Source organism: Carassius auratus, chromosome 16, assembly GCF_003368295.1.
Source record: "Carassius auratus strain Wakin chromosome 16, ASM336829v1, whole genome shotgun sequence".
Taxonomy (NCBI): domain Eukaryota; kingdom Metazoa; phylum Chordata; class Actinopteri; order Cypriniformes; family Cyprinidae; genus Carassius; species Carassius auratus.
In genome coordinates, this window is record NC_039258.1 from 6059789 (window position 1) to 6085459 (window position 25671).

A 25671-nucleotide genomic window follows, 5' to 3' on the forward strand; every position below is an offset into this window, starting at 1 on the left:
ATGTCAGGCTTTTTATAGATATCCCTCTCATGTCTCTTCGTTGAGTTACAGTATATTTTAATGACGCGTTTGTAAATGAAGATCAGCGCAGAGCAAGGCTGCAGACAGCACACCTTGTTTGTTATCTATATTTTATAAATGCACAAAGTTTTGTTATTATTATGTCTGAATACAAATAAAAGTAGACCCTTTACAGATTCGATTGATGTATTGCTCTTATCTGTACGATCAAAACTGAAAGTGTTATTTAAGTTATTTTCAGGGTTATCAAGAGAAAATGGCTCATTACGCGTTTACGCATGAATCACCTCCAGAGGTTTAAGAATCCTACTTTCACACGAAGCTCAAGACTGACAGCTTATACAACCAGGAAAATTTAAAAAATCAAGTTTTTAAAGAGTGATAGTTTGTGGGTTTTCAACCTGTCATCTTATTGCTTGTTCAGCCTTTAATTTTCCACATTTTCTCTTCATTTTCCTACTTCCCGTGCCCTTTTCACCGCTGCTCAGATGCCCTGTGTTTATATAAGCGTCACGTCCCTCAATTACCAGCTGTAACCTGGCCCCAAAAATGTAATTTAGGGAAAAACAGATTGTTTTCCCTGACCTTTTCAAGTCTGAAGGGATCAGGAAGCCACTGCCACACTGTAAATTCTGTCTGTCATTAGCTCCAAAATTATGAAGGGTCACTGTAATTATTTTGCTTTTAGTGTTAAAATTGAGGGAGAGACATCCACTGACAGAAAGTTGCCTTGGCCTATTTGACCTTTCGCAATGAGAAGGAAAAAAGAATCAGCCACCTTCTGATGCATTTCAGACAAAAGACACTCACACTGACACTGATTTAAAATGAGAGAAAATCCATCTGAATGAAAACAATAAGCATAAATTATCACACTGTTATTAAATTCAGAAAACCAGTGGTCATGAATAATGCAGAACGTGTGAACATTAGCCATTTTTAAAAATGAAGAATGATCTTGGAATGAATGATAATTGGAGAGAAACTCTGTGGAGGATTATTTTTCCTCCAGTCAGCAGTGAATATGACTGCCACGTCTGCTGATCAAACTTTATGCACATCATAATTCAAGTTAAAGCGACAAATAAGGAATGCTCAGAGCGGCTAATTTAATCCCATCGGCTTTTAGCGAGAAGAAAAATGCAAATGAGCATTTAACACAAAGCAGGGATTTAAAATCACATTTTAGTGACCTTACTTCCCAACCTTAAGGGAGTTAATAAAAAACCACCAACAGAGAGGAACGCACTGCATCTGCCACCTGGTTTCACTGTAAATGGGTTTTCAGGTTGTTGAAGGAGGACTTTCATTTACCTCTCCTCTCTCTACTCCTACATTCTGTTCTTTCCTCTTCATACTTAAAAATTATTACAGAAAAGTGAACTGGTAAAGTGCACTTAGGTAGCTCAATGCTGGCCTTATAGCTTTCATGCATTGTGTTTTCCTGGAAGCTGAGACATGGTCGTAATTGGTAATGTGTTTTTAAAGATGCAGGAAACAATTCCTTAATGAAGCAGTTCATTCAGAATGAAATATTTTGGCAGCCCAGGTTATTCCAAACCCATATGACTTGATATATGGGCAATGGCGCATTTAAGTACAAGGGGCAAAAGTATCATAAGATTAATAAAAGTCATCCACTGTATGTGATTATCAAAAAGGTACATTGTCCATAGTATAGCAATGTATTAAGCTCACACACAAGTGACAAGCAGTTTTTGTTTTCAAATGTGGCAAACATGATCGAAATTGTGTATGGAATTTGTGTTACGAAACTCCTGCTATGGTTATCTCTAAGTCAGTCATTGCAATTTTGAGAGTGAATCCCACATTTATATGCGGATGTTATTCCCAACACTTTGCAGCATGTACATGGCGGCTGGTCTTCTGAGCAGCATCAAATGCAAAACATTTATTCAAATTCTGAATGTGATTATATGCCTAGAAAGGACATAGACCACCTCCTTTATAATCAATAAAAAGCTGTCTCTGATTTTAATTCATCGCAATCTCACAAAGTTCTGTTGTAACCCATGAAGCTTTACACTGCACAAAGAATCTCTTATTTATTTGTCTACACTTTCTTTTTTTATAATGAGATGATTCACAAACAATGCAGAACTCAGCACTGGCCAAAAACTGTTTTCAGCATTGAGTTGTTTCCATCCAATGTCTTCAAGAAATCAATATCAAACCTCTGATGCTCTTCAGAGCGCAAAAACAAATATGCACCATGTTTGTCAAATCTGTTTCGCCAATATGCTCTAATTATAGTATCAGTTTAGGGTGCTCTTGTTTACGTTTGAGGGTGTTAGCATAGTTTTTCCTCCCACCTCATTATTTCCATTATCAGTTGTTTTGCGAGAATGAGAATGATAATTTTCTTTTGGAGCTAATGCTTTGAAATATTTCTTACAAAATAATTTCTGTAACACAATATCAAATTTTTTCCATCATGTTCCTTTAGCAACTCCATATCTTGGTCAAGTGATTCAGAAGATCTGAACCAAAAGAACAATTAGTTCATGAACTGGACACTACATGGAGCTTTGTGTTTTCCTACGGAAAAATAATACCAAAATCACTGCAAATTAAATTAAATGAGAACAAGTAATTGACGGCAGACCTTTCTTTCTTTTTGTTTAACTATCCTGTCAACCTTTTCAACATGCACAACAGAACATTTTGTGCACTTAATACCTCTAAAATGGCACAACACCCCGAGGGAAATATGGCAAGATTTCTTTATCATGCTATAAGATATCATATATCTCTAGAGAGAACTATAACTAATGCTCAACTTTAAATTAAATATTCAAGCCCAAGTGATGGTTAATGTAGGTTTGCTAGGTGTGGACTACTCATATTGCTAAAACCAACAATAATTTTTTTTTGCATGTTTTGAAATATTGCTTCGGTTTCAGTTACACGTCCATATTTTTAACCTCCCCTAACGAATAACATGTCCAACATGATCAACTTCATGATGTGATGTAGCAGCTCAAATAACAAACAATGATTTGGCACAAATACTAGGCCGCACCACTCTGAAGCTCACATAAGTGAGACTCACTTCAATGGCGAGACACACAAAGAATCATTACATTGAAGTATGACAGGTCGGTCTAATTTCGAAAATCTAATTTGGTCCTGGCCACTTCCTCTCATGTCTCATTAGAGCTAACATACCTTGATAATGCATTATGTCACAAGACCAATCGAATGAACGGGTGAGCTGATGTTGTGGAAAGCTGTTTACACTCTGTATTATGGATTCACTTAAGAAGCTTCTACCTGAATAATGATAAGTGATCAAAAACAACAAGATATCGTGATCATCCATAAAGCTGTTACATCATCCAAGATAATATGTTCTTGTTTATCCAATTCAAGTAAAGGATCCAATTTTCTGGACAAATTAAACTGTTTACAATTGATCATCACCAACCTACAGTTTACATGTTGATACCATGTCAGGGATTTTATCTTCTAGCACTTTTCATTTTTTCATTAACATTTAACATGAGGCAGTTATCTGTGACTATATTGATGAAAACAACCTCTCTTTCTTTAATTTGCTGTAGTATATGAAATATATCGTACAATATATGACAATTGATTCAGTCTCATCTTGTTAATGTAAACATCCGCTAATCAATGTTCTCTAGTCTGTAAGATAATGAAGAATAAATAGTCGCCTCATGTCAAAGCAGATCATGCCTATTTTACCAAGACTGTAATACAGTATTGAACCTTGACATTAACTTTATTTTGAAGATAGATTAAATACAGGTATCTACAAGACTGTCAATTCTCTTTAATACGGTGATATAAATATAAAAAAAGTGATACAGAATGACCATATACAAGCATACTCTGCAAATACAGTATACTTTTCTGTTGTGTTGGTACGGTTGCCTGATAAGCGCAAAGCGAATCCATTATTTAATTTAGTCTACATGTAAATATATGTGAGGTTTTAATTTCAACCTGCACAATATATGTTTATTTAAATCCCAGGCATTTTTTTATGTTTGCAAGAATGTAAAGAAAAGCTCAGCTAGACCTCTTCTGCAGGAAATGGTTTACCATCGCTAAAAAACATCAATCACTGATATCTCCTGTGGTGAATGATTGAAAACACGTTCATGTCCCATTTTTAAGTCTCTCTTTGGAGGCGTTGAGGCAATTTGAGATCTATTTTAAGGATATCGGAAAGCTAAGCAAATAACCAACCACAAACCTTTGCAATTTTAACCTGCATGGTTCCATATTTTTTTTCAACACTGAGATCAGAGGAAACAGGTATGAACCGGTACAGTAAATGACAGGGCTCTTTTGATCAAATCCTGCTCATTTTCACAGTCTACACCATTTTATCCAAAGCCTTGGCCCAAATTAAACTGTCACCCCTTTTCTGTCTCTCGGAATTGCAGACAATAATTACATCATCCAAGATTATCACAGACACAGGTAGACCATTTAAAAACAGTTAGACTGGTTACAATACGAAGGGGTAACATATTCATCATCAGCTGAGCAACTCTCTCTATAAACTTGGAAAGATGTTTTGCCTTTTGAAGTGTTAAGGTCAGATAACCTTAAAAGTCGCAATTACTATGATGTGTAATGTAAAAAATAAATGGAGAGAAAAATCCCCATGATATATGAACCAGGTCAGTGAATGAACCAGTTTAAAGGTCTGGAATCAAACGGCTGTAGCAGCATAGACCAAGAAAGCCCCAAATCTGTCATGCATTGGTGTGCAAGGAAAGAGTACCTAAGAGAGACAGAGTAAAATCAATAGGTGGAGAGAGACCAGCCTGTAAGAGAATCTGGGCACCTACAAACAATCTGGGAGATTTGTGGTGGACCTGGACCCAAGTGGGAGGTTGCACAACTGAGAGCTGGATCATGAGACGAGCAGAAACAAGCACTGCTGCCAGGTCTCCAACGAATCTTGTCTGACAGGCAAATCCATAGAGGACATGCTGAAAGTGGGCTAGCAGAGCTGAAGAGAGAAACATTTCCCTCCTTGAGTGAGACTAGTCACTTCTGGCCTCTGAGAGGAGAATAAACAAATGACATGCATAATGCTCCAGATTAGCTACAATTGGTGTTCTGGAGTACATGAGAAATGTCTGCTTTGAGACCAAATGATTCATTTTAGTCTGAACTGAACTGATTCATCCAGTGCCCAAAAGCGTCTGAAATATTAGTTCACTGACATCAACAAAATGTGCATTCAAAGGTAATGCTTGATGACTTACAGTTCTTTTGTGTATTTTTAGAAGCTTGAAAGCTCAATTCATTGTAATTGCATGAAAAAAGTGTGATCAGTAATAAACCTACATAGTGCAAACAGCCAAACCTGGATATTTTAGGCAATATTGAACTCATGGCCGGGACGTGTCCCGTATGAGCAGTGCATATGGCCACCCTACTGGAGGAAGACTTGAGAGGCTCAGAATCAGCTGCTTGAAGTCCAGTGAGAAGTTTCCAAAATTTTTTTTTTTTTTTCCAGCAGGACTTAGCAACTGCCCACAATGCCAAAACCACTTCCTAGTGGTTTGCTGACCGTGATATTACTGTGCTTTAGCCAGCCAACATCCCTGAGCTGAACCCCTTTGAGAATCTTTGGGATATTTGGGATATTTTAAAGAGAAAGATGAGAAACAGTCAATTCAACAATACAGGCGAGCTGAAGGCTGTTACTAAAGAAACTTGTGCTTCAGTAGTGTCTCAGCAGTGCCACAGGCAGATCACTTCCATGCTACACCACACTCATGCTGTCATTTGTGATAAAGGAGCCCCGACCAAGTACTGAGTGCATAAATAAACTTACTTTAACTTACTTTAAAGAACTTGAGTTTTTCAGTTTTGACAATCTTTTTAGTAATTTATTGATCTTAGGAAATATTTAAATATTTTGAGATACTGGATTTTAAAGTAACACGGGTAAGCATAAGAAAATGACAAAAGAATTGATTCCTTTTGGGTTATTTATTCCAAAACGCAATATAAATTGTGATACCTTAACTAGGACAAAGTGGTTAAATAACAAGTTTGCTATTATAATTATCTTTGTCCCTAAAGTATGTGGAGTCATTTAGAAAACAACACCACTTGGCGATCACAGTGGTACTTTTGGCACATTTGTGAGACTATTAATGAACACCAGAGAAGATGACCGGCAGCTCTTCTCTTCTCATACTCATTTTTATTTTTCATTTTAATAGAGATGTTGTTTGTATAAAGATCACCCTTCTCGAAATGGCTCCCCATCTGGATACAATACAGGTTGTGTCACACTGAATATATATTCAAAATTGTTATATGGTTCATATAATCTTCATTCTTTTATAAAACAACTTTTTTATCATACAAGAAAACTAGATGGAGATTGGTATTCGTGCACCAAAAAGGACAAAATAAGCATGATAAAACAGTCCTGTAATATAAGTCTCCAGTACATGAATTTAAAATAATAAATGAGATGTGAAAACAAAAACAAACCAGAAGTAACCAATACAGTATGTGTAAAACAACCTGTCTTAAAATGTATTAGAAGGGGCCTCGTACATCAAAAGCATTATTTATCATCACAAACAAGCAATAAGCATGACCCTAAAAACATACAGTATCTACAGCTTTACTTCATCATCAGCCTATATATACCAATTCCAGTCTGACTATATAAAGCATTCCAGTAAATGCTGAAGCAGTGGCTTCTTAGAAAGACCTGCTATGGGACCCACAGGATGTGAGCCCTACTTTTGGGACGAATCCGGAATAGGACGTCATTTGTCTGAGCTAATAAAGCCCAGTGAGAAGCCAGCTGGAGGAAATGGGTACGGCAGTCTCGGCTCACAGCGCCCAGCACTGACATTTGGCTCTCACAAAGAAACAAAGGAGTCCATAGCACTATAAGAGCCACTGAGGCAGCAACAACAAAACACACACCCAGCAGGATTTTAAAGCTGAGAGAAGACTAAGGAAGTTGAACTGGTGTGTAAGTGTGCTGGAGAGAAAGGAACCGGAGGTGCGGTGGTATCCTGAAGGTGGGCATTCAGGTTTGGTGCCAGCACTCTGCATGTGACAGGTCAGAGGCTGGCAAACAGCTGCGATGGGCTAACAAGCAGAAAACTGAGGGCCAAAGGAACAGTAACCCGTAGCGTGACGCCACTCTTTGCCTGTGGGCAGCTAAAGCGTGGAGCTCTTCCTAATTGGCCTCCATCTCCACCAGCATCTCTCCAGCTTTCTGTTCCAGCTCCTCGTCTGATATGGGCTTCAAAGTGTGTTGCCAAGCAGAGTGTGATAGACATGGAGAAGAGTTAAAAGCAGCAAATGAACTGACAACATTGTAACTGGCTCTTCTCCAGGCAGTTTGCTTGTGTATGCCAATCCAATTATAAACCCACAGAACAAAGGCTGTAGAAAAGGCAAAATAGGGTGATCAAGACAGAGCTCTACTGTCCAAAATCTATAATACACAGATGAAACTATCTATTAGAAATCCCATTTATCTTTAATCGCAGCTCCAAACTGGATTTCAGTTTATTACTTACACAAAACTATCACATGACTTCAGATATGCATGACTTTTATGATATTTTATAATGCTTTACATCCTCATTAATTTAATTTTGTTTTATACAAAATATTTCAATTTTAAATAAATGCTGCCGTCTTCTCACCAAAGGGTCCTGGCAAAATATGTCACAGTTTTTACAAAAATATTAAGCAGTATACTTCTTTTTTGGTTTTAATTTATTCATGAAATTATTTTTCAACATTAAATAATTTCTGAAGGATCATGCGACAATGAAGACTGACGTAATTGCTGCTGAAAATTCAGCTTTGCCATCACAGCAATAGAATATTAAAACAGAATTTAAAAAGTAATGTTCTTAATACTGAATTTAACAATATTACTGTTATTACTGTATTTTTAGATCAATTAAATGCAACCTTTGTAAGCATAGGATGCAGCTTTCAAAAACATTTAAAAAAATCTTATGAAACCCAAACTTTTGAGTGGTAATGTAATTTTTTTTTTTTCAGATATTTATAAGAAGACATGAAACTATAAAGAAAATTACTTGTCTAGGAAAAAGATCAATAGTTTAGTGCTCATTGCCACCTTTGACCAGAATCAAGAAGCATGTAATAAATCCACGTATGTAACAGACACTGGCAAATATTTGTTCTGTTCAGAGAGCAATATCCTCATAAAGTAAGAGCTGTTGGTTTTAATTTATTGTGGGAGCTTCACTGTGAACTGGATCTGGGTAAGATGTAATATTGCCATGATCACCAAAGCACCTTATGCCTCCTGAAAAAATGACTCACAATTTCCTTTTCTCTGTTTCGACAGCAAACCTGCCTGTTTAAGACTGCAGTCCTCTACAAAAGCAATAAATCAACTATACATATTCCACAACACATCCTGATGACACCAGTGAAACCTCCCCTCAGGACTGCAAATATAAAAAAGCTATAAGAATCTAGTAAATTGCATAAGACTTTATGCAGTTTTGCTAATATTCCTATGACAGGTCATTTATTCTATCCGAGTACAAAATGTTATTTTCACCTATACAGAAAAATAAATATTTACAAATTTATCTTACAAACCAATGAAACCATGAGAGTATTAAAATGATATCACAAATGGTGTAAGATCAAACACTCTATTATTTTTTCATTGGAGAGCAACATTTACAATTGTTCCTCTCTAATGAAAGGATCAGAGAGTTTGATCCTACACCATTTGTGATTATAAGGACATATAGTAACATGAAAGGTTCCTCAACTATCTCTAAAGAAAATAATAGTGACTGGTTAGTTACAAAGACCAATGCTGCTCCCAGGTGGCTAGACAGAGAAGTGAATTTCAAAAATAAAAAATAAAATTCTCTAAATATCTTGGCAAACTTATTAAAATCATTTCAACAAAACCAAAATGTGAACAAGAATATTTTCTCTCCTGCAGAGGATGCATCTAGAATCATTCAAATTCATTAAATCCTGTAGATAAAATTAAAATTAAAAAAAAATGATGCAACTTTAACAATGACTTTTAATTATGCATAATCATAAGACTTCCTATGAGCTTTAAAGCTTACATTCTAAAAATTAGAGAAACACACACATAGTGTACACATAATTAGGCCATGTGCAAATGTGTACATACATCTTTTTACTGTTTGTAGCTATCAAGCAATGATTATCTGAGAAGTTTTCTGTCTACTCCAAACGCAGCTGCAACTCAATGTTTTTAAGACTGTTCAAATGAAGCACATAAGAAAGAGAACTAGCCAGAGACATTTTAAAGATAAAACCCACAGACCCTCAAACATGTTACAGTACAGTACTGTATCTTCACTTCAAGATTAACTGTTCATCACTGCGCTGTAGATGGTGGCATCATCCTGCTTCTCTGCGTTTACAGACCTATAGAAATATAGGAGATTATATCAGTGAAATACTCACAAACTCATATTACGTAAATAATTATGATTTCAAATGATGAATTGTGCTGCATCACCTCCATAACTACTGGTCAGATTAAATAAAGCAATTACAGTATGTATTTGACCACAGTTATATGTGTATTGAATGCTCACATTTGAATCGTTTGTCTGGGTTTAATATTGACAGATGAATATTCTACTTCATCTTCCTGCTGTATATCCTTGGCTTCCGGTAGGTTTGTGTAAGCCTGACAGCAAACAGATACAAAAACATGTCTTTATCTGCAACTTTCATCCTTTTTTCTGTTTTCTACCCTGCTGAAAAGACCAGCTTAGCTCAGCATAACCAGTGTGTTTTTTTATTTTTGTTTTTTTTTCTTGATGAAACTGGTTGACCAAACGAGACTTGTGTTAGCAGTGCAAAATGTTGTGGGTTCCCAGGGAACACACATACTGATTAAAAAAAAAAAAAAATTTAGCCTGAATGCACTGTAAGCTTTGGATAAAAGTGTCTGATAAATGTTGTTTGTTTTCATATGTTTAGGTTTTACGAATATATTTACAGTTTTTTGAGGGGGGCTGTAAAGAGAATCCTGGACTTCTTCTTTTCTTTCTTCCGTTGGTTTTCTTTGAGTTTTTGCTTTCCTTCTAGAGTAAATGTGACAGAAATATATTATAAATACCACAGTTTAGCTCATACATAAAAATATTTGATGATTTCAGGAAAGGGGTTTGATTCTGACAGAAATATTTACAATTATTATTTCATTACTCCTTATTAAATGAATCAAGAAACAAAGAAATTATGTTGGGAAAAAATTGTAGAAAAATTGACAACATACTGGCTGAGAATTACAAGAACATTATTCACTAAGTTTACACTATTTCCTTCAATCCTAAAACATAATTTGATACAATGCAACTCTATAAGAATAACACAATACAATTGATTGAGGCTACATGCAGTTTTGGCAACTTTGTGTCGTAAGTCTTAACCACTGGCCTCATCAGCATTACAAAACTCCCCTGGCAGCTACACTAAATTGACTTTTTTTGTACTTTCTAAAGAAAAAAATAATTTAATTTAGGCTGACTATAGAGCAACTGAGAGATTTATAATATATTGGTGTGTGCAAATACAAGCAAATCTAAATGTCCTACCTTCTTATAAGAATCACAGCTGCAGTGATGAAAACAAGTGAGAATATAGACACCACAATAATCAGAACTGGGGACCAGGTGACATCTGTTGAAGACAAAATGTTATTAAAATTATTTTTTTAGTATGTGAAATAAATCTTGCATTTTCCAAATATAAATATGATTGTTTAGATGTAAAAGTGTTCAAATATTTATCTGTTCAACAAACCTTCAATGTAAATGGTAAATTCTTCACTGTAAATGGCAAATTCTTCAGACACAGTTGTTTTAAAGTGTCTCAAAGAACAAGAGTAATTCCCAGAGTCTTTAGCGGTTATTCTGCTGAAAGTGAGGACGGGATCTGACTGATGAATCAGATCACCGTTCTTAAACCACTGAACCTCAGCTAAACTACCAGAACAGTTGAGAGTGCATGTCAAATTCACAGAGTCTCCAGGTTTTGTGCTTCCATGTTCTCTTGACCTCCACATGGACACGCTTAAATCTATCAAATAATAATAATAAAAAAAACACTCCATAATGAAACTGACAGATTCCTTTTACTAAAACTAACAAACAACAACAACAAGTAATTTTTCAGAGTAAACATTTATATTTACCGTGTACTGAAATATCCACTCCAGGATCACCTGTCCAACGTTCTTTTTCCTCATTGGTTATAATTCTAAACTTATACACTCCAGAATGTGATTGATTAATATTACTGATCAAAAGTGAACAATCCGAGGTTTTGTTTCCAATGTATTGAAAGTTGATTTGATTATTGTTTTCTCCACTATCATAAACATATGGCGGATTATGACAATGACCAGTGTTTGATCTCATTGAACACCATCGCACTTGCGTAACGGTATATCCATGTGGATAAATAAATGTACAGTTAATAGTGACATTGGATCCCCTCGCAGCACAGATCGGAGGAGGATAACTCACACCCCACTCAACACTGACAACACCTTAGGAGCACAGAATGCTTTAATTAGAATATTTGTTACTGTAGATAGTTCAAATGAATAATTAAAACATCTTTTGACACAATATCCATTTGAGATATTATCTAGAACATCTATTGTGGCAGTTTTTACTGTATTGTACATGTTTTTATTTAACATCCAAAAGTCTGAGCTCACATAAAAAAAAACAACATTAAATGCATTTTTTTTGTAAGGTTCAATAAAGAAAAATTATGGCATAAATTAATAAGCGATGATATTCAAGATTCTGTAATATTTATGTCACTAATAAAACAAGCAGATGCAAAATACAACAGGTAATAATAAAATCTTTTCAATCTTTTCTTTTTAACTTTTCATTAAAACAAAAAGAACACAAAATAGCAACAGTTTTATTAGACACCCCAGAATTTGGTCTACATTGTCAATTTTCAGTTTATTAAAATCAGCTAGAAATGAATTAGAGGAACACTGGAAAACAAACAAAATGCATAAGAACATATTTTCTTACCAGGCAGGAGAAGCAGAATAATTTGCAGCATTTCACTTCACAGTTTCAGTTATTTAGCTTACAGAAGAGGTTTTGTGTGGAGTGTAAGACAAAACACAAGAAGAGAAAATGAAGAAGCTGCTCAGACAAATGTTGATTATTTCCTTCTTAACCCTTCAACTGTCACCTCCATTTGAACATAGATGTGAAAGTGCACAATCTAAACTTCATTTGTTATAATTCATGAACGAAAACATTTTGTAACATGATTTTGATGTATTTCCATGGTTATGCCCCGTCTGATTTTAAAATGGCTTCCACGTGATGAATTTTGAGATTTTAAGCTTTCAGTTGATATTTTTGATGATTTCTTTAAATTGATCAGGAAAAAGGCAAAGGCTTTTTGTGACAAAGGTCAGGACTCCTGTTATGATGTAGATTTTTTGAGGGTGCACTCTTGTCATAAATTAATCTATTACTGTTGGTATTACATAATTTGTAGGGGTGTAAATCAGATGGTTCGTCACGACACAATATTTTACCGTTACTTCAAAAAAATCGACAATACGATTTCAACACGTTTTGATACAGGAGAATATTAATGTATTGATATTATTATATTATATACCTATTTTAAAGAACCATCTACATTTTTATTTACTCACAAACGCAACCAAAACATATTACATGGACATTTATCTTGAATTTTCACATCCTGTTCCTCAGTTGGGACATTCACAACAAAAAATAGGCTTAGGTCTACCCTTTAAAGAAAATAAAAAAATAAAAATATATAATTGAAAAAAATCGCACACAATATGACAACGATAGTCTTTCAGGTTTCCATGGTAAAATATGCAGTGTGTAAAATAATATAAATCCTTATTAGGAAACAACACAACCGAGGTACTCCAGCTGTAGAAAAAAAAAAACACATTAATGTATAAAAAAATAAATAATGAAGCTTTTAAAACTTTATTAGAATTCTTTTTTTTTATTTTAAAACACAGTATTCTTTAATAAAGTTTTTACACATGCAATAGCCTAGGTATACCAGTACATTTTTAGGTGGAATAACAGACATCAGTATGCAGCAGTGCACAGAACAGAACCACATTTCCTTTTCCATAATACATATGATCCGAGAAAAAACATGGTCGCATCTCTAATATAAGACATTTACAGTAAAAAACTAAACTAAGCTAAACGTGGCAATATTAAAGTTAAATGATATATTTAAATAATTCTTCATAAAGCATCAAAAATGTGTGCTTTTTTTTGCAGAACTACATTTCCCAGAATCAGAGGTCACCTATAATGACGTCACTTCCGGAAGCTGCATTCGCTTCCTGTTTGGGTGTGAATGGGGACATGACACAGTCGTTCAGAGCTGTAAAATTGAAAATAATAATTCCGCAGGTATCTTTTTAGGTGCGTGATCTCTATAATACGATTCTACTTTAGGCGGCTGAGCGACATCGTTGGCTGCGATGGAAGCCGTGCCGCGAATGCCGATGATCTGGCTGGATCTGAAGGAGGCAGGGGAGTTTGAGTTCAGCTCGACTGTCAAACAGGTGAGGGACCAGACAGGCCTGATCGAGCCACACGCTACTGACACTGTTAAAATACACACTGGAAATAACACAGTATTATTTTTTTTAGGTGATCTACCCCAAAACTCATGTTTGAGCCAAGGGCCTTGTTTTTCAGCTATGGTGTGAGCTATTCTGTGTTTTCTTAAAGGAACAGTTCAACCAAAAATAGATTTTATTTACCTACCAAGGTGTCATTTAAAATCATTTTTGATTTCTTTTGCGGAATACAAAAGGAGATGGTTTAATACATTTTCATATTGTATTTTTTTTTTTTTACCAATGAATATGGGGATGGGGTACAGTGGTGTAAAACTAAAAAAAAAAACTAAAAAAAAAAAAACCTTCTAAGAATGATTTTCTGTGTTATATTCCAAATCTTCTTTTGACATATTATGGCATTGAGTGAGAACCATATAGAGACATCAAAACAGTTACTCAGTAAAATTCTTACTATCACGTGACAGTTGTGGTCACCATTCACTCTGATGTTTTGAAAAGAACAGACATTCTGTTACAAAAGACACATTTTAAGTTACACTGACAAAGTCATATGGGTTTTATAAGGCATGAGGGTGAGTATATGAAATTATGATTGTTTCATCTGCAATTTATTGCAGTGTCCCTTCCTGAGGATACATATTGTTGGGCAGTGAATTAAATATTTATATTATTGTGTTAAACTTAAAATCATGCTTCGTCATCGCTTCCTCACAGTAGTCAGGAATTTTTATCAGCTTGTGTCATAGTGGTTATCAGATCCATTCCTTTCAAACTAGGCCAAAGGGAGAGTAGCAGGTTCAGATTGTTAAAGGTTGTTGTTTATGTTTATACATGGTAATTATCAACAGAGTTGCATGCAAACAAATTGATAGAACTTATTATAATTTAGTGAACCAAGTTCGAGAGGAACTGCTTTTCCGGATTTTTCCAGACTAAATATTTAGTCTCTTTAATGCCAAAGGTTGAGCTTTGTTTGTTTGTTTGTTTCTGTTGGTCTGACGTTTTTCTTTCTTTCTTTATTTTAATTTAATTTTGTTTGTATTAAATTGTCTTGTTAGAGGAAAATAAATAAATGACATAAAAATAAAATAAATACACTAAATATACCAGAAATTAAGAAATTCTCAACTTTTATTTTGGAAATTTGAAGAATACAAAATAATTCATCATTCTGTAATATTTTGTATTTAATTGTTAATATTTGTATTTTATTGAAAATTTGTATTGTCCTGTTAAGTGGCCAGAAAGATAAGAACTATCCCCTGCTTTGTTTCTTTTGTGTATAAATCCTTATTTGCTTTTGTCCTTTTCTCAGTTCATACTGAAGAACTACGGTGAAGATCCTGACAATTATAATGAGCAGCTGAAGAAACTGGAGCAATTGAGACAGGTTAGTCGTACAGTGCATTCACGGTATAATTTTCTAATATATTTCTAACCTTTATATAATGTGTTTCTTCTGGAAAGGCAGGTTGATATTCTGCCTCTATCCGTTAAAATAAACCTACCACAAAAATTACAGACCCCTCATTTCTTTGTAGTGGGCAAATCAGCAGGGGATCAAATCAATATTCTCCCCACTTCACTGAAAACCACACTTTACATCTCTATCACCATGCTCTACCAGTTAACCAAGCGGTAGATGGGAAGTCTATGGTTATAGATTTTGTATATTCTTTTGCATTATCTTGCCTTTCTAGAGTGCTGTGAATGTCACACGAGACTTTGAAGGCTGCAGCACCTTAAGGAAGTACTTTGGGCAACTGCACTATCTTCAGAGTCGTGTGCCTTTGGGATTGGGGCAGGAAGCTGCTGTCCCGATCTCCTGGTGAGGGCACTAACCAAGCCATCATGTTTCCTTCTCGTATACTGCCTGTTGTTGACAATTAGTCTTCTACTAACACTTTTCTTCCTTAATATATAGGACAGAGATATTTTCTGAGAAGACAGTGACCCATGAGGACATCTGCTATGAGCAGGCATGCATCCTTTATAATTTGGGTGAGTTAGTACTAGAATGATGTGTATTATTCCTCTAGTAAATGCCTGCATTGTCTGTGATTAAAATAGCTACTGTGGTGTTCAGAGGAGGGTATTGTTCAAATCCTGGCTTGTTTCCTGATTCGAGTCATGTTTCCCATGTTGTAGGAGCACTCCATTCAATGTTGGGAGCCATGGACAACAGGGTGTCCGAAGAGGTAAGCTGAATTAGAGAAGCATACGTACACCAATTAAAAAAATAATGCAATCTAATGCAATTTGCACATCATGTCGGAATTGCGGATTCAGCTACTCGTATATCATCAGTTTGAGAAATAATTATTTCCATTTTAAACACTTCACAAATAATAAATGAAGCATGTGCATTGATGAATCATTCACAATAAGACCAAAGCGAAGCAATAGAAAAAACATGTGAATTTCCATTTCATGCTAAGACATTTAAAGACATTATCAATAGTAAAATTCAAAAAATTTTACAGAACAGAATTTTGTAGGTGTACAGTGCTATTTCGCCACCATTTTACATGACACCAGATTGAGAAAATGCTTTGTGAGTTCTGTGAGAAATATGCATGGGTCAGTCAGCGAACAGACTGTGAGAAGTCTGTGGGTGTGCCACGTGACGCAGTGACTAAGAGGGAAAAGTGAGATTTCATAAAATTCTAAATATCTGAGTTTAACTTGTATTTAAATGTTATTTTTACCTTTTAATTTTTTCACAACACTATTAGGGAATGAAAGTGTCTTGCACACACTTCCAGTGCTCTGCTGGAGCGTTCACCTACCTGAGAGATCACTTCAGCCACAACTTCAGTGTGGACATGAGTCACCAGATCCTCAATCTCAATATCAACCTCATGCTGGTATGATCTCTTGTTAGTTTAACTCATCTGCTGCCATAACGGTGCTTGTTTACATCTTTTGTTTTGCCATGCTGTAGATTAGGGCTAAAGTTCTAATTGCTGTTTTCAGGGTCAGGCTCAAGAGTGCCTGTTGGAAAAATCTATGTTGGACAACAGAAAGAGCTTTCTCGTTGCCCGAATAAGTGCCCAGGTACTTGCTTATTTTTCTACCATTTACAAATAAATTTCATCTCAAGACCATGGTTCGTTGATCAATTTGAGCATGCTCATGGCTATCCCATTTGCTGGCAGTATGACTGTAAGATAAGTTTAGATATTAAATCTTTTTGTCTTCAGGTGGTGGACTATTATAAAGAGGCATGCAGAGCTCTGGAGAACTCAGAAACCGCTTCAATGTTAGGAAAGATACAGAAAGACTGGAAGAAATTAGTGCAAATGAAGATTTATTACTTTGCTGCAATTGCTCATGTGAGTCTTCTGTCCAAACTGAGGTTTAATTAACTACAGAGCAGGCGGATCGAATGTAATTTTTATTCTTTTAATGTTTCTAAGCAAGTCAAACAAATCCTTGTTCTCTCAACAGTTGCACATGGGAAAACAGGCTGAAGAGCAGCAGAAGTATGGAGAGAGGGTACAACATGCCTGTTTTTCTGTCTTCAATTTCAGTTAGTGGCCATCTGTTCTCTTTTGGCATGGAGAACAAGTTTCAACCTCATCTTAGCCTCTTGCCCTTTAAAAAGGACCTTTTTTTTATAGAAAGAACAGTGTGGCTAACATTTCTCATAGTTTGTTTCCACCAATTAAACCACTGAGAGGAAGAGGATGATTTTGGAATAAGTTTGAAATGAACCCAGAAAGAACCAGCCGTTTTGTAAACCTTTTTAATCTAGTCTAATACTTTATTTATTTTTCAACAGGTTGCTTACCTTCAGAGCTCACTAGACAAACTCAGTGAGGCAATCAAGATGGCTAAGGGTCAACCAGACAGTGTACAGGAAGCCCTTAGATTTACCATGGATGTCATTGGGGGAAAGTGAGCAGATAATGATGGTTATGCTTAACTTACCAAAACAGCATAATTCATTTTGTATTAAAAAAAATCGCAGGAAACTCATTTGTCACTTCTCATGTCACTTTTCATTTTAGATTTAATTCTGCCAAAAAAGACAATGACTTCATTTACCATGAATCTGTGCCACCTCTGGAGACACTGACCTCAGTGAAAGGTATTTTGGCCAACATTATGTTGTAGTGCTGTGTAACTGCATGGGGATGTCATTTATTCATTATATGGCACGACTAGAATAAGTGCTATAAGATTTGCTGGGGATAAAAACAAACAAACAAACAAAAAACAAGAGTTGAAAGTTTGAAACTGTTCTAGAAGTGAATGCTTTCCTGCCTCCATCACAGGAGCCCCACTGGTGAAAGCTTTGCCTGTAAACCCAACAGACCCCAGTGTCACTGGCCCAGACATTTTTGCCAAGCTGGTGCCCATGTCTGCCCACGAGGCTTCATCTCTTTACAGGTTTGACTAATTAGTATTTTATCTATATATCCATAATAATCTAAATATACACACACACCATTCTACACTTCCTCATTCTGATAACTGTCAGTTCCCCATGCGTTATACTTGAAGGGCAATCCAATATGGTTGGATTGTTTTACTGCTAAATGTTTTACTACTAAAAACTCTTCTTTTTTTTTCTTTCAAATTTACAGTGAAGAGAAGGCAAAGCTGCTAAGGACTGTCATGGAAAAAATCGACAGCAGGAATGAGACATTAGAGTGAGTATGAACAACTTAAAGAAATTTAAAACAAACACATAGTATGCATCTAAATGTCTCCTTTGTCATATTCCCACAGACAGTTCATGGACTCTCTCGGTCTGGACTCAGAGTCAGTAGACAATATGGAGATGTATAATACCCTTCCATCTGTGCTAATGGAAAAATGTGCTGCGTTGAGTGTGAGACCTGATACTGTAAAAAACCTAATTCAGTCAATGCAGGGTTAGTGGCAACACTTCTAATACCTTTTTCATGGAATTTTCATGTTACCAGTTATAAAGCTAAATACTTCAGGTTTACTTTTTGAATCAAGTTGTGCTTCTCAATTCAGTCTATTTAATTGCTCTTTAAAAATGTACAGTTAAACATTAGAAAAATTTAAATTCTTGTATTCAATTTCTGACCCTCATCAGTCCTCTCAGGTGTGTTCACCGATGTAGAAGCCTCTCTACGGGAGATTCGAGATGTATTGGATGAGGATGAGGCAGAGGAGCGAAGTTTAGAAGAGGCTGCTGGGAAGCAGGCTGTACCAGAACGGCCCTCAGCTCTGACCGAGCTGCGGAGAGACCTGGAAAAGTATTTTGAAGCACACGAGAAAGCTAGCTTCACCAACACAGAACTGCATCGGGCCATGAATCTGCATATCAGCAATTTGAGACTCCTTGGAGGACCACTAGACACCCTTAGAGAGGCACTGCCAAGACCCCAACTTAGCGAGGGTGGGTGTTTTATGACACAATTCACATTAAGGTCATGTTATGCATGTTCATGTGAATCAAAGTTTTTGGCATTTTCAGATGAGATGGCAGGTCTCCAGACTATGAAAAGAATTTTGGGTAAAGTGCAAGAAATGCGGGACCAACGAAGCTCCCTGGAAAAGCAACTTAGAGACCTCATTCAGCAGGATGACATCACTACTTCTCTGGTTACAACTGAGCTTGCTGACATGAAGGTATTGTTTTTACATGACTGTGCCACTAAATTTTTTACGCGATTGCATTAGAAATTTGTCACTGCATTATAGATTATCTTTGCTGTCTTTTCCCCCATAGAAACTGTTTAAAGAACAGCTTAAGAAGTATGAGCAGGTGAAATTATACATTGATCAGAACCTGACAGCTCAGGAGAATATCCTGAGGGCACTGACAGAAGCCAATGTGCAGTATGCTACTGTGCGCAAGGGCCTGGCAGAAACTGAACATAAGTATGACTCAAAAGAAATAACATTGACGTGACAGTTACTTAAAGTAAACTTGAGCAAGCATAGCATCATCAGTATACTTATTTACTTTTTAGATGGAACAGCACTGTACAGATGCTTGTGGCCTCCTATGAGGCCTATGAAGATCTAATGAAGAAATCTCAGGAGGGCAAGGAATTTTATGAAGATCTGGAAACAAAAGCCTCTCGCCTGTTGGAGAAAGCCAAGACTGTCTGCAAGGCTCGAAAGGAAGAGAGACAAGCCATAATGGAAAAGTAACTACAATCACCAGTCTTTTTACTCTGTTGTATAATTCTTTGCACAGAAACTCAGACAGTGTCTTTCTTGTTTTTAATAGAAAGTTAAATGTGTTTCATCCAATTACTTTTAGTTCTTCTAACTTGACTGCTTAATATTTCACAGAGAACTAAAAAAAAAGGTGCCCCAAAGACCCACTGCCCCAAAGCCACCCCCGAAGAAAGGACAAAGTGTGGATCCTGCCAACTTAGATGACCCTGAACTGGCAGAGCTGAGTGCTGCTATCCTAGCTCTTGGTGGAGATCTTCCAGAAGAGCTACGCAGCCTGCCTCCAGAATTTACCATTCCACCATCTGGTCATCCTTCTGTGCTTTCCGGCGCCACTGCTAGCTCTATTTTGCGCTGGCCTGGAGCTAACTTGATGTACACACAACCCAGGTTTCCTCCAAATTTACCACCTCCTGAAGTTCTTGCTCAGATCTCCTGTTTTCCAACTCCTCCCCTTTCTCAGAGTTTCAGTCACAGTCTTCCCCAGCCTCCTCTGGCACAGCAACAGTTCCCACAGCTGCCCAACCCACGGGTCCTTCCACCACCATCTGTGCCTGGGTACTGCCCTCCATCTTCACAGAACCAATCCAGCCCTTCAGTCACTCCGGTCCGACCTTCCACCACTACAGTGGATAGTGTACAGACACCTATTCCTAGCTACAGTCCTGCATCTGCCCAGGCAGTTATGCCCTGTCCTGGCCAACACCAACAAATGCCAACAGTGTCATCAGTGTATGCAGCTCCACCTCAGATGACAGCCCACGTCCAGTACATGCAACAACCTGGTGCTCCAATGAGCCAACCACAGGCAATGCCAGTCCCTCATCCACAGCCTCACACTCAGCAAATGTTTGCTCAACAGGGTGGTCAAAGTCAACCACAGCCGTTTTACCCACCTGTACAAACTCAACAGCAAATGCCAAGACCTTTGCCTGGGCCACAGCCTCCACAACATATTAAGCCTCAGTTTCCACAATACATGGCCCAAGTAAGACAACCAGGACCACCACACTTTCATCAACCTCAAATCCAAGGACAGTTTGGAGCTCCGGCTACCCATGGGCAGCCCTATCAGGGTTACCCACCTGCCTCATTTGTCCCGAATTCCCAACCTCCACAAGTTAACACTGTCACCCCGGGCCAGATGGCCCATACAGGCATACCTCCACAGATGCCACCATCCTCCCAGTCGGTGCCCTCGATGTCAATGCCACACTTAGCCCACGTTAATCAACAAATTACCCCTTCCTCCCATCAAGTGCCCTCTGTGTCAGTGCCACACTTATCACAAGTCAATCAACAGATTCCCCCTGCTTCACAGCCACAAACACCTCCCGTTAATCAATTACCCAATGCTCCTCATCCCCAGATACCTCCATCGTCTCATCATTTAGGCCCTGCACCTCATATGCAGATACCTCCTGCCTCAAAACAGATGCCTCCTCCTCAGCAGCCACAAATGCTTGTGCCATCCACTCACATGTCTCCTTCCTCCCATCCACAAATGCCCTCAGTCTCCCAATCGCTATCTCATTGCCCCCAATCACAAATGATCCAACCCAGCCAACAGCCAGCATTCCCTCTGAGGGCTAATATTCCTGTTCAACCTCCGGTACCGCATGGCCCTCTCTCATCACAGATTCAAATGCACCCCATTACTCCTTCACAGCATCAAAACCACCCTCATCCTCAAATCCTTCCCCAATCCTTTCCTCCAGCACTCCCTCACAATATCTACAAACCTCAGCCAACAATTCCTCCTAGCTCTGCACCTTTGAGTTTTCCAGGAGGTGTTCCTGTTCCTGTGCAGCCTCGGTCCCAACCACCCACTTCACAGCCTTTAGCCCCGCAACAATTGCCCCCGGGAGGCCCAATGTCTTATGCTGTTCCACAAGGTGTGAACATTCCTCCTGGACCAGTGCAGCATCCAGTACCTGTTACTCCTGCAGGGCCTCAAAGCATGATAACTCCATCCTCAGGAGCACCAGGGGCACCACAGCCTCATGTGCTACCTTCTCCTGCCCCATCACCTTCTCCCTCTCCTGGTCCTCCCTCCCTTGGTATGGTCACCCAACAACCTTCTCCTGCTCTTGCCCCAGCTGGAGGAGCAACATTGCCGCATTCCTCAGTTCAGGCTCCAACACCCACTGGTCCCATGACTCCATCTGACTCCAGTTTGTTTCAGCGACAGAACTCTAGTACTGATGACTTGCTTTCCTCAAGCCCAGAGAGCCAGCATGGAGGCACCAAGGATAATGTCTTACTACCCACAAAAGCTGACCCTCAGAAGGAACATCACAGAAAAAAAGCAGAGGGTGTGAGGCTTATCCAAGGTGACCCTTACCAAGCACCTGAGAGGGTCTCGAAACTCAGTGCACAGCTAGAACGGTTTAGATCAACCGTTCAATCCTTAGAGCGCCCGACAGGGGAAGGAGGTCTGTCAAAACTTGACGCTCAATGGAAAGAACTGCAGGAGCAGCAGGAGAAGGATACTCGCCAGCTCTCTATCGCTATTGCTCGTTGCTATACCATGAAGAACCGGCATCAGGATGTTATGCCCTACGACTGCAATCGTGTTGTCTTGTGCTCCGGTAAAGATGATTACATCAATGCAAGTTTCATTGAGGACCTGTCTCCATACTGCCCCTGGCTCATTGCAACACAGGCTCCCCTCACTGGCACTGCAGCTGACTTCTGGCTCATGGTTTATGAGCAGAAAGTTTCTGTAATCGTCATGCTAGTGTCTGAGCAAGAATTGGAAAAGGTAAATCTCCTTTTCCTGAAAAGTTCTAGAATCACATTGGCTTTTGACATTATTTAATGTGATTTACAATTATTTTTATTTTATTCTTAGCAAAAGGTGTTGCGATACTTTCCATCAGAGAGAGGCCAACAACTTGCTCAGGGGCCAATCACTCTTACCCTGACTACTCAGAAGAGTACTCCTACACATATAGAGCGCATGATAGGACTGCAGTATCGGGACCAAAGTTTGAGACGCACTGTCGTACACCTTCAGTTTACTTCATGGCCTGAACTGTGAGGACTCATTCTTAAACAGTCAATCTCTTAAAATTGTTACCTATCAGAACACTAATAACTTTTGTTTGTATTTTTTCCTAAAAAGGGGCCTTCCAGAGAGTAAAAGCAACCTCATCCGTTTTATTCAAGAAGTCCATGGACATTACCTGCTTCAGCGCCCACTACACACTCCAGTCGTAGTGCACTGCAGGTACCATACTTAAACGCATAAAGGACATTACAAATTACAATGAACACATAGACGAGGCTAAGCAAAATAAAAAAATAACAAGTACATTTACCATATTGTTTCTGTTTTTTATAGCTCTGGTGTTGGCCGTACTGGTGCCTTCTGTCTGCTTTATGCAGCGCTGCAAGAAGTTGAGGCTGGCAATGGTATACCTGACCTGATTCAGCTGGTGAGGAAGATGAGGCAGCAGAGGAAGAACATGCTGCAAGAAAAGGTAATGGTACTCTCCCAAAGAAGGTTGAGATTTTGCACAGTGTTAAGTTGATAGAATTTAATGGTACTTTTGTTAAAAAACCTCCACAGCTTCATCTCAAATTTTGCTATGAGGCTGTTCTCAAACATACAGAGCAGGTTCTGCAACGTCATGGCATTATTACATCCCCTTGCACCAGGACCCCAAATAACATTGCGTTAAAGGTAACAACTTCTTTCTTATTTCCTTGTCTTTTTATAAACCAAACATCAGTGTGATTATGTAATATTTTGTGACTTTCTAGACATACTCGCGACAGGAATCTCAGGACATTGTTCTGGGAGGAGACATGCCTATTAGTTCCATACAGGCCACCGTGGCCAAACTTAGCATTCGACCACCCAGTGTTGATCATGAACAAGAGCCCAACCAAGACCAGATGCCCTCTGTTTCTGAAGCGGCAAGCACAGTGGAACCAGATTTTACAGATATGTCACTTCGGCCTTCTCAAGACACGCTTTGTTATGAAGCTATGCTTGATTCCCTTAGTCCCCCACTTTCTTGCACCTCTTCTCCAGGCAAGACACAGTCACCTTCGCCTCCTAGCGGCCAAGGGAATGGGTTCACCGGGTCCACTCCTGGATCTCCCATCTCAAATCACCACCCATCGACTGAAGCAGTGCTTTATGCTCCTTCTCCGCCCCCCTCCTCATCTTTAGATCTGCTTGCTTCTCTCACACCTGAAGCCTTCACTCTGGACAGTGTCCATCGAGGCAAGCAACGTATTAGCAAGCAAAGCTTCCTTCAGCCGCAAGAGGGCAAAGGCCTGCAGGGACCACCAGAGGGCGACGATCCGCTCAGTAGTTTGGATCCTCTATGGACACTCAAAAAAAGCTGAAACAACATAACCAAGCTCTCTTTTATCTTCTCCCCCACAGGCAGTCCTCTTATGAACTCATCACTGTGTGTCTGTTTGTCCACTTGTGTCATGAAGTCTTTTTTCAGTTGCCACTTTTCCAGCTCTGATCCTGGTTACATTCAGTAAATCCGGTTTTGTATTCTAGCATGCACTCCTAATGCCATGGTGTTTGTGATTGCCTGTCAGGTGCCTGAATGTTGGTTCCTTTGCAGTGGGCATTTGCGTCCACACCAAAAATGCAAACATTGAGAATGGAAACAGTGTGATAGAAAAACTGACATTGAAGCTACTGTTGTCATTATCAGTTTTACTGAGCGACGACATCTCACACTTTGTACACATCCTGCTTGCACTGTGGGTTGTATATTATTAGTCACTGCACCTGTCTTTGAGCTACAGTGATCTGCAACGTATTGAAGCTGGTGATGAAAATACAACTTGATATGACTTGATGTACTCGTTATACTTAAAACACTAAAATTTCTGAATCACTTCAGAAATCATAGCATTTTTATGAGTTGATTCTAACTTGTCTTTCTTTGAACTATGTAAATAAATCTAAACAGATGTCAAGATGTTGGTCTCATTTGATATATAGATATTTATAGCAAATAGCAAAAATATGAAAAGAGGATAAGATTTGGGGGTTTAGCAAGGACCCATTTGCCCCTGTTGGTAGATGCTGTAACTACACAACTTTCTCTATTGAGGGCTATTCAAAAATTTTTCAAAAATTATTATTTTTTTTTAATTTAAATTAAAACAAAATTATAATAATATTTACATATTTTCCAAGTATGCTGTACATCACACATTCAAATTTGTTATTTGTTCTGAAAACATATCCACCTTATTCTCATGTTACAATTCAAATTACCAATGTTTCCCTCCATCAAGTTGCTCTTTTCAATAAATGCAAGGTGTTTCTGTTTACTGTCAGGTTAAGTTTGCTATTTAGTTTAAAATCGTAAAATCCTGTACCACTAAGATAATGTTTAAAGAGTAGACCAAGTGCATTACTGCAAGCAAGCTACAAATACGGCTGATAAATTATTTAACCCAGAATATTACTTTAATACAAATGAGTTTAACAAATGAGGACAGAGAAAACACTTTTTAAAGACTTTTTATTTGCGAATTAGTACAAAGTTTTTTTTCTTCTCCCGTGTTAAAAATAGATCAGAGCATTAGTTACATCCTCTACTGTCTGATTACACTATGTAGTGTATTTGGGAAAGACAGAGAAGAGGGCAGAGCAGGCCCCCATAAAAAAAGACAAAACAATATTTACACCCAGTCTCTCTCTGCCCCTCCCCATCTTAAGAAACAGTGCAACATTCAGGCATTTCACATCGCTTTAAACATCCTCCAACTCTACTTCAGCAGCAGTAAGATACAGCAAGTTGACAGCAGTATTTCACTTC

At 38.0% G+C, this 25671-nt stretch overlaps 2 protein-coding genes and 1 pseudogene across 3 annotated transcripts; 1 reads left to right on the forward strand and 2 right to left on the reverse strand.

The window, feature by feature from the left end:
• The window catches only part of LOC113116763 (serine/threonine-protein kinase Nek11-like), a 37264-nt pseudogene extending 35887 nt beyond the window's left edge, over nt 1-1377 (reverse strand).
• An 8039-nt stretch (nt 1378-9416) lies between these two features.
• On the reverse strand, nt 9417-12153 carry sc:d156 (Ig domain-containing protein). The gene is made up of 7 exons (XM_026285097.1): nt 12123-12153; nt 11258-11614; nt 10867-11142; nt 10659-10725; nt 10061-10142; nt 9651-9745; nt 9417-9477 (listed from the first exon to the last, which is right to left on the reverse strand). The coding sequence occupies exons 1-7, from the start codon at nt 12151-12153 to the stop codon at nt 9417-9419; spliced, it is 969 nt and encodes a 322-aa protein (XP_026140882.1).
• Nucleotides 12154-13591: 1438 nt separating this feature from the next.
• On the forward strand, nt 13592-24820 carry ptpn23a (protein tyrosine phosphatase, non-receptor type 23, a). Of its 2 annotated transcripts, XM_026283650.1 has the most exons (24): nt 13592-13675; nt 15012-15086; nt 15397-15524; nt 15621-15697; nt 15845-15894; nt 16432-16563; nt 16673-16753; nt 16900-17031; nt 17147-17194; nt 17481-17596; nt 17710-17789; nt 17977-18091; nt 18289-18354; nt 18434-18579; nt 18771-19076; nt 19155-19309; nt 19410-19561; nt 19654-19833; nt 19982-22628; nt 22719-22903; nt 22992-23096; nt 23211-23349; nt 23439-23552; nt 23633-24820. In XM_026283650.1, the coding sequence occupies exons 1-24, from the start codon at nt 13592-13594 to the stop codon at nt 24224-24226; spliced, it is 5907 nt and encodes a 1968-aa protein (XP_026139435.1). In that variant the 3' UTR covers nt 24227-24820. The 2 variants fall into 2 exon arrangements, with proteins under 2 accessions (XP_026139435.1, XP_026139436.1); XM_026283651.1 differs by lacking the exons at nt 13592-13675; nt 15012-15086; nt 15397-15524; ... (2 more) ...; nt 16432-16563; nt 16673-16753 and having other exon boundaries at nt 16943-17031; nt 17147-17228; nt 23633-24226.
• Nucleotides 24821-25671: the final 851 nt, after the last annotated feature.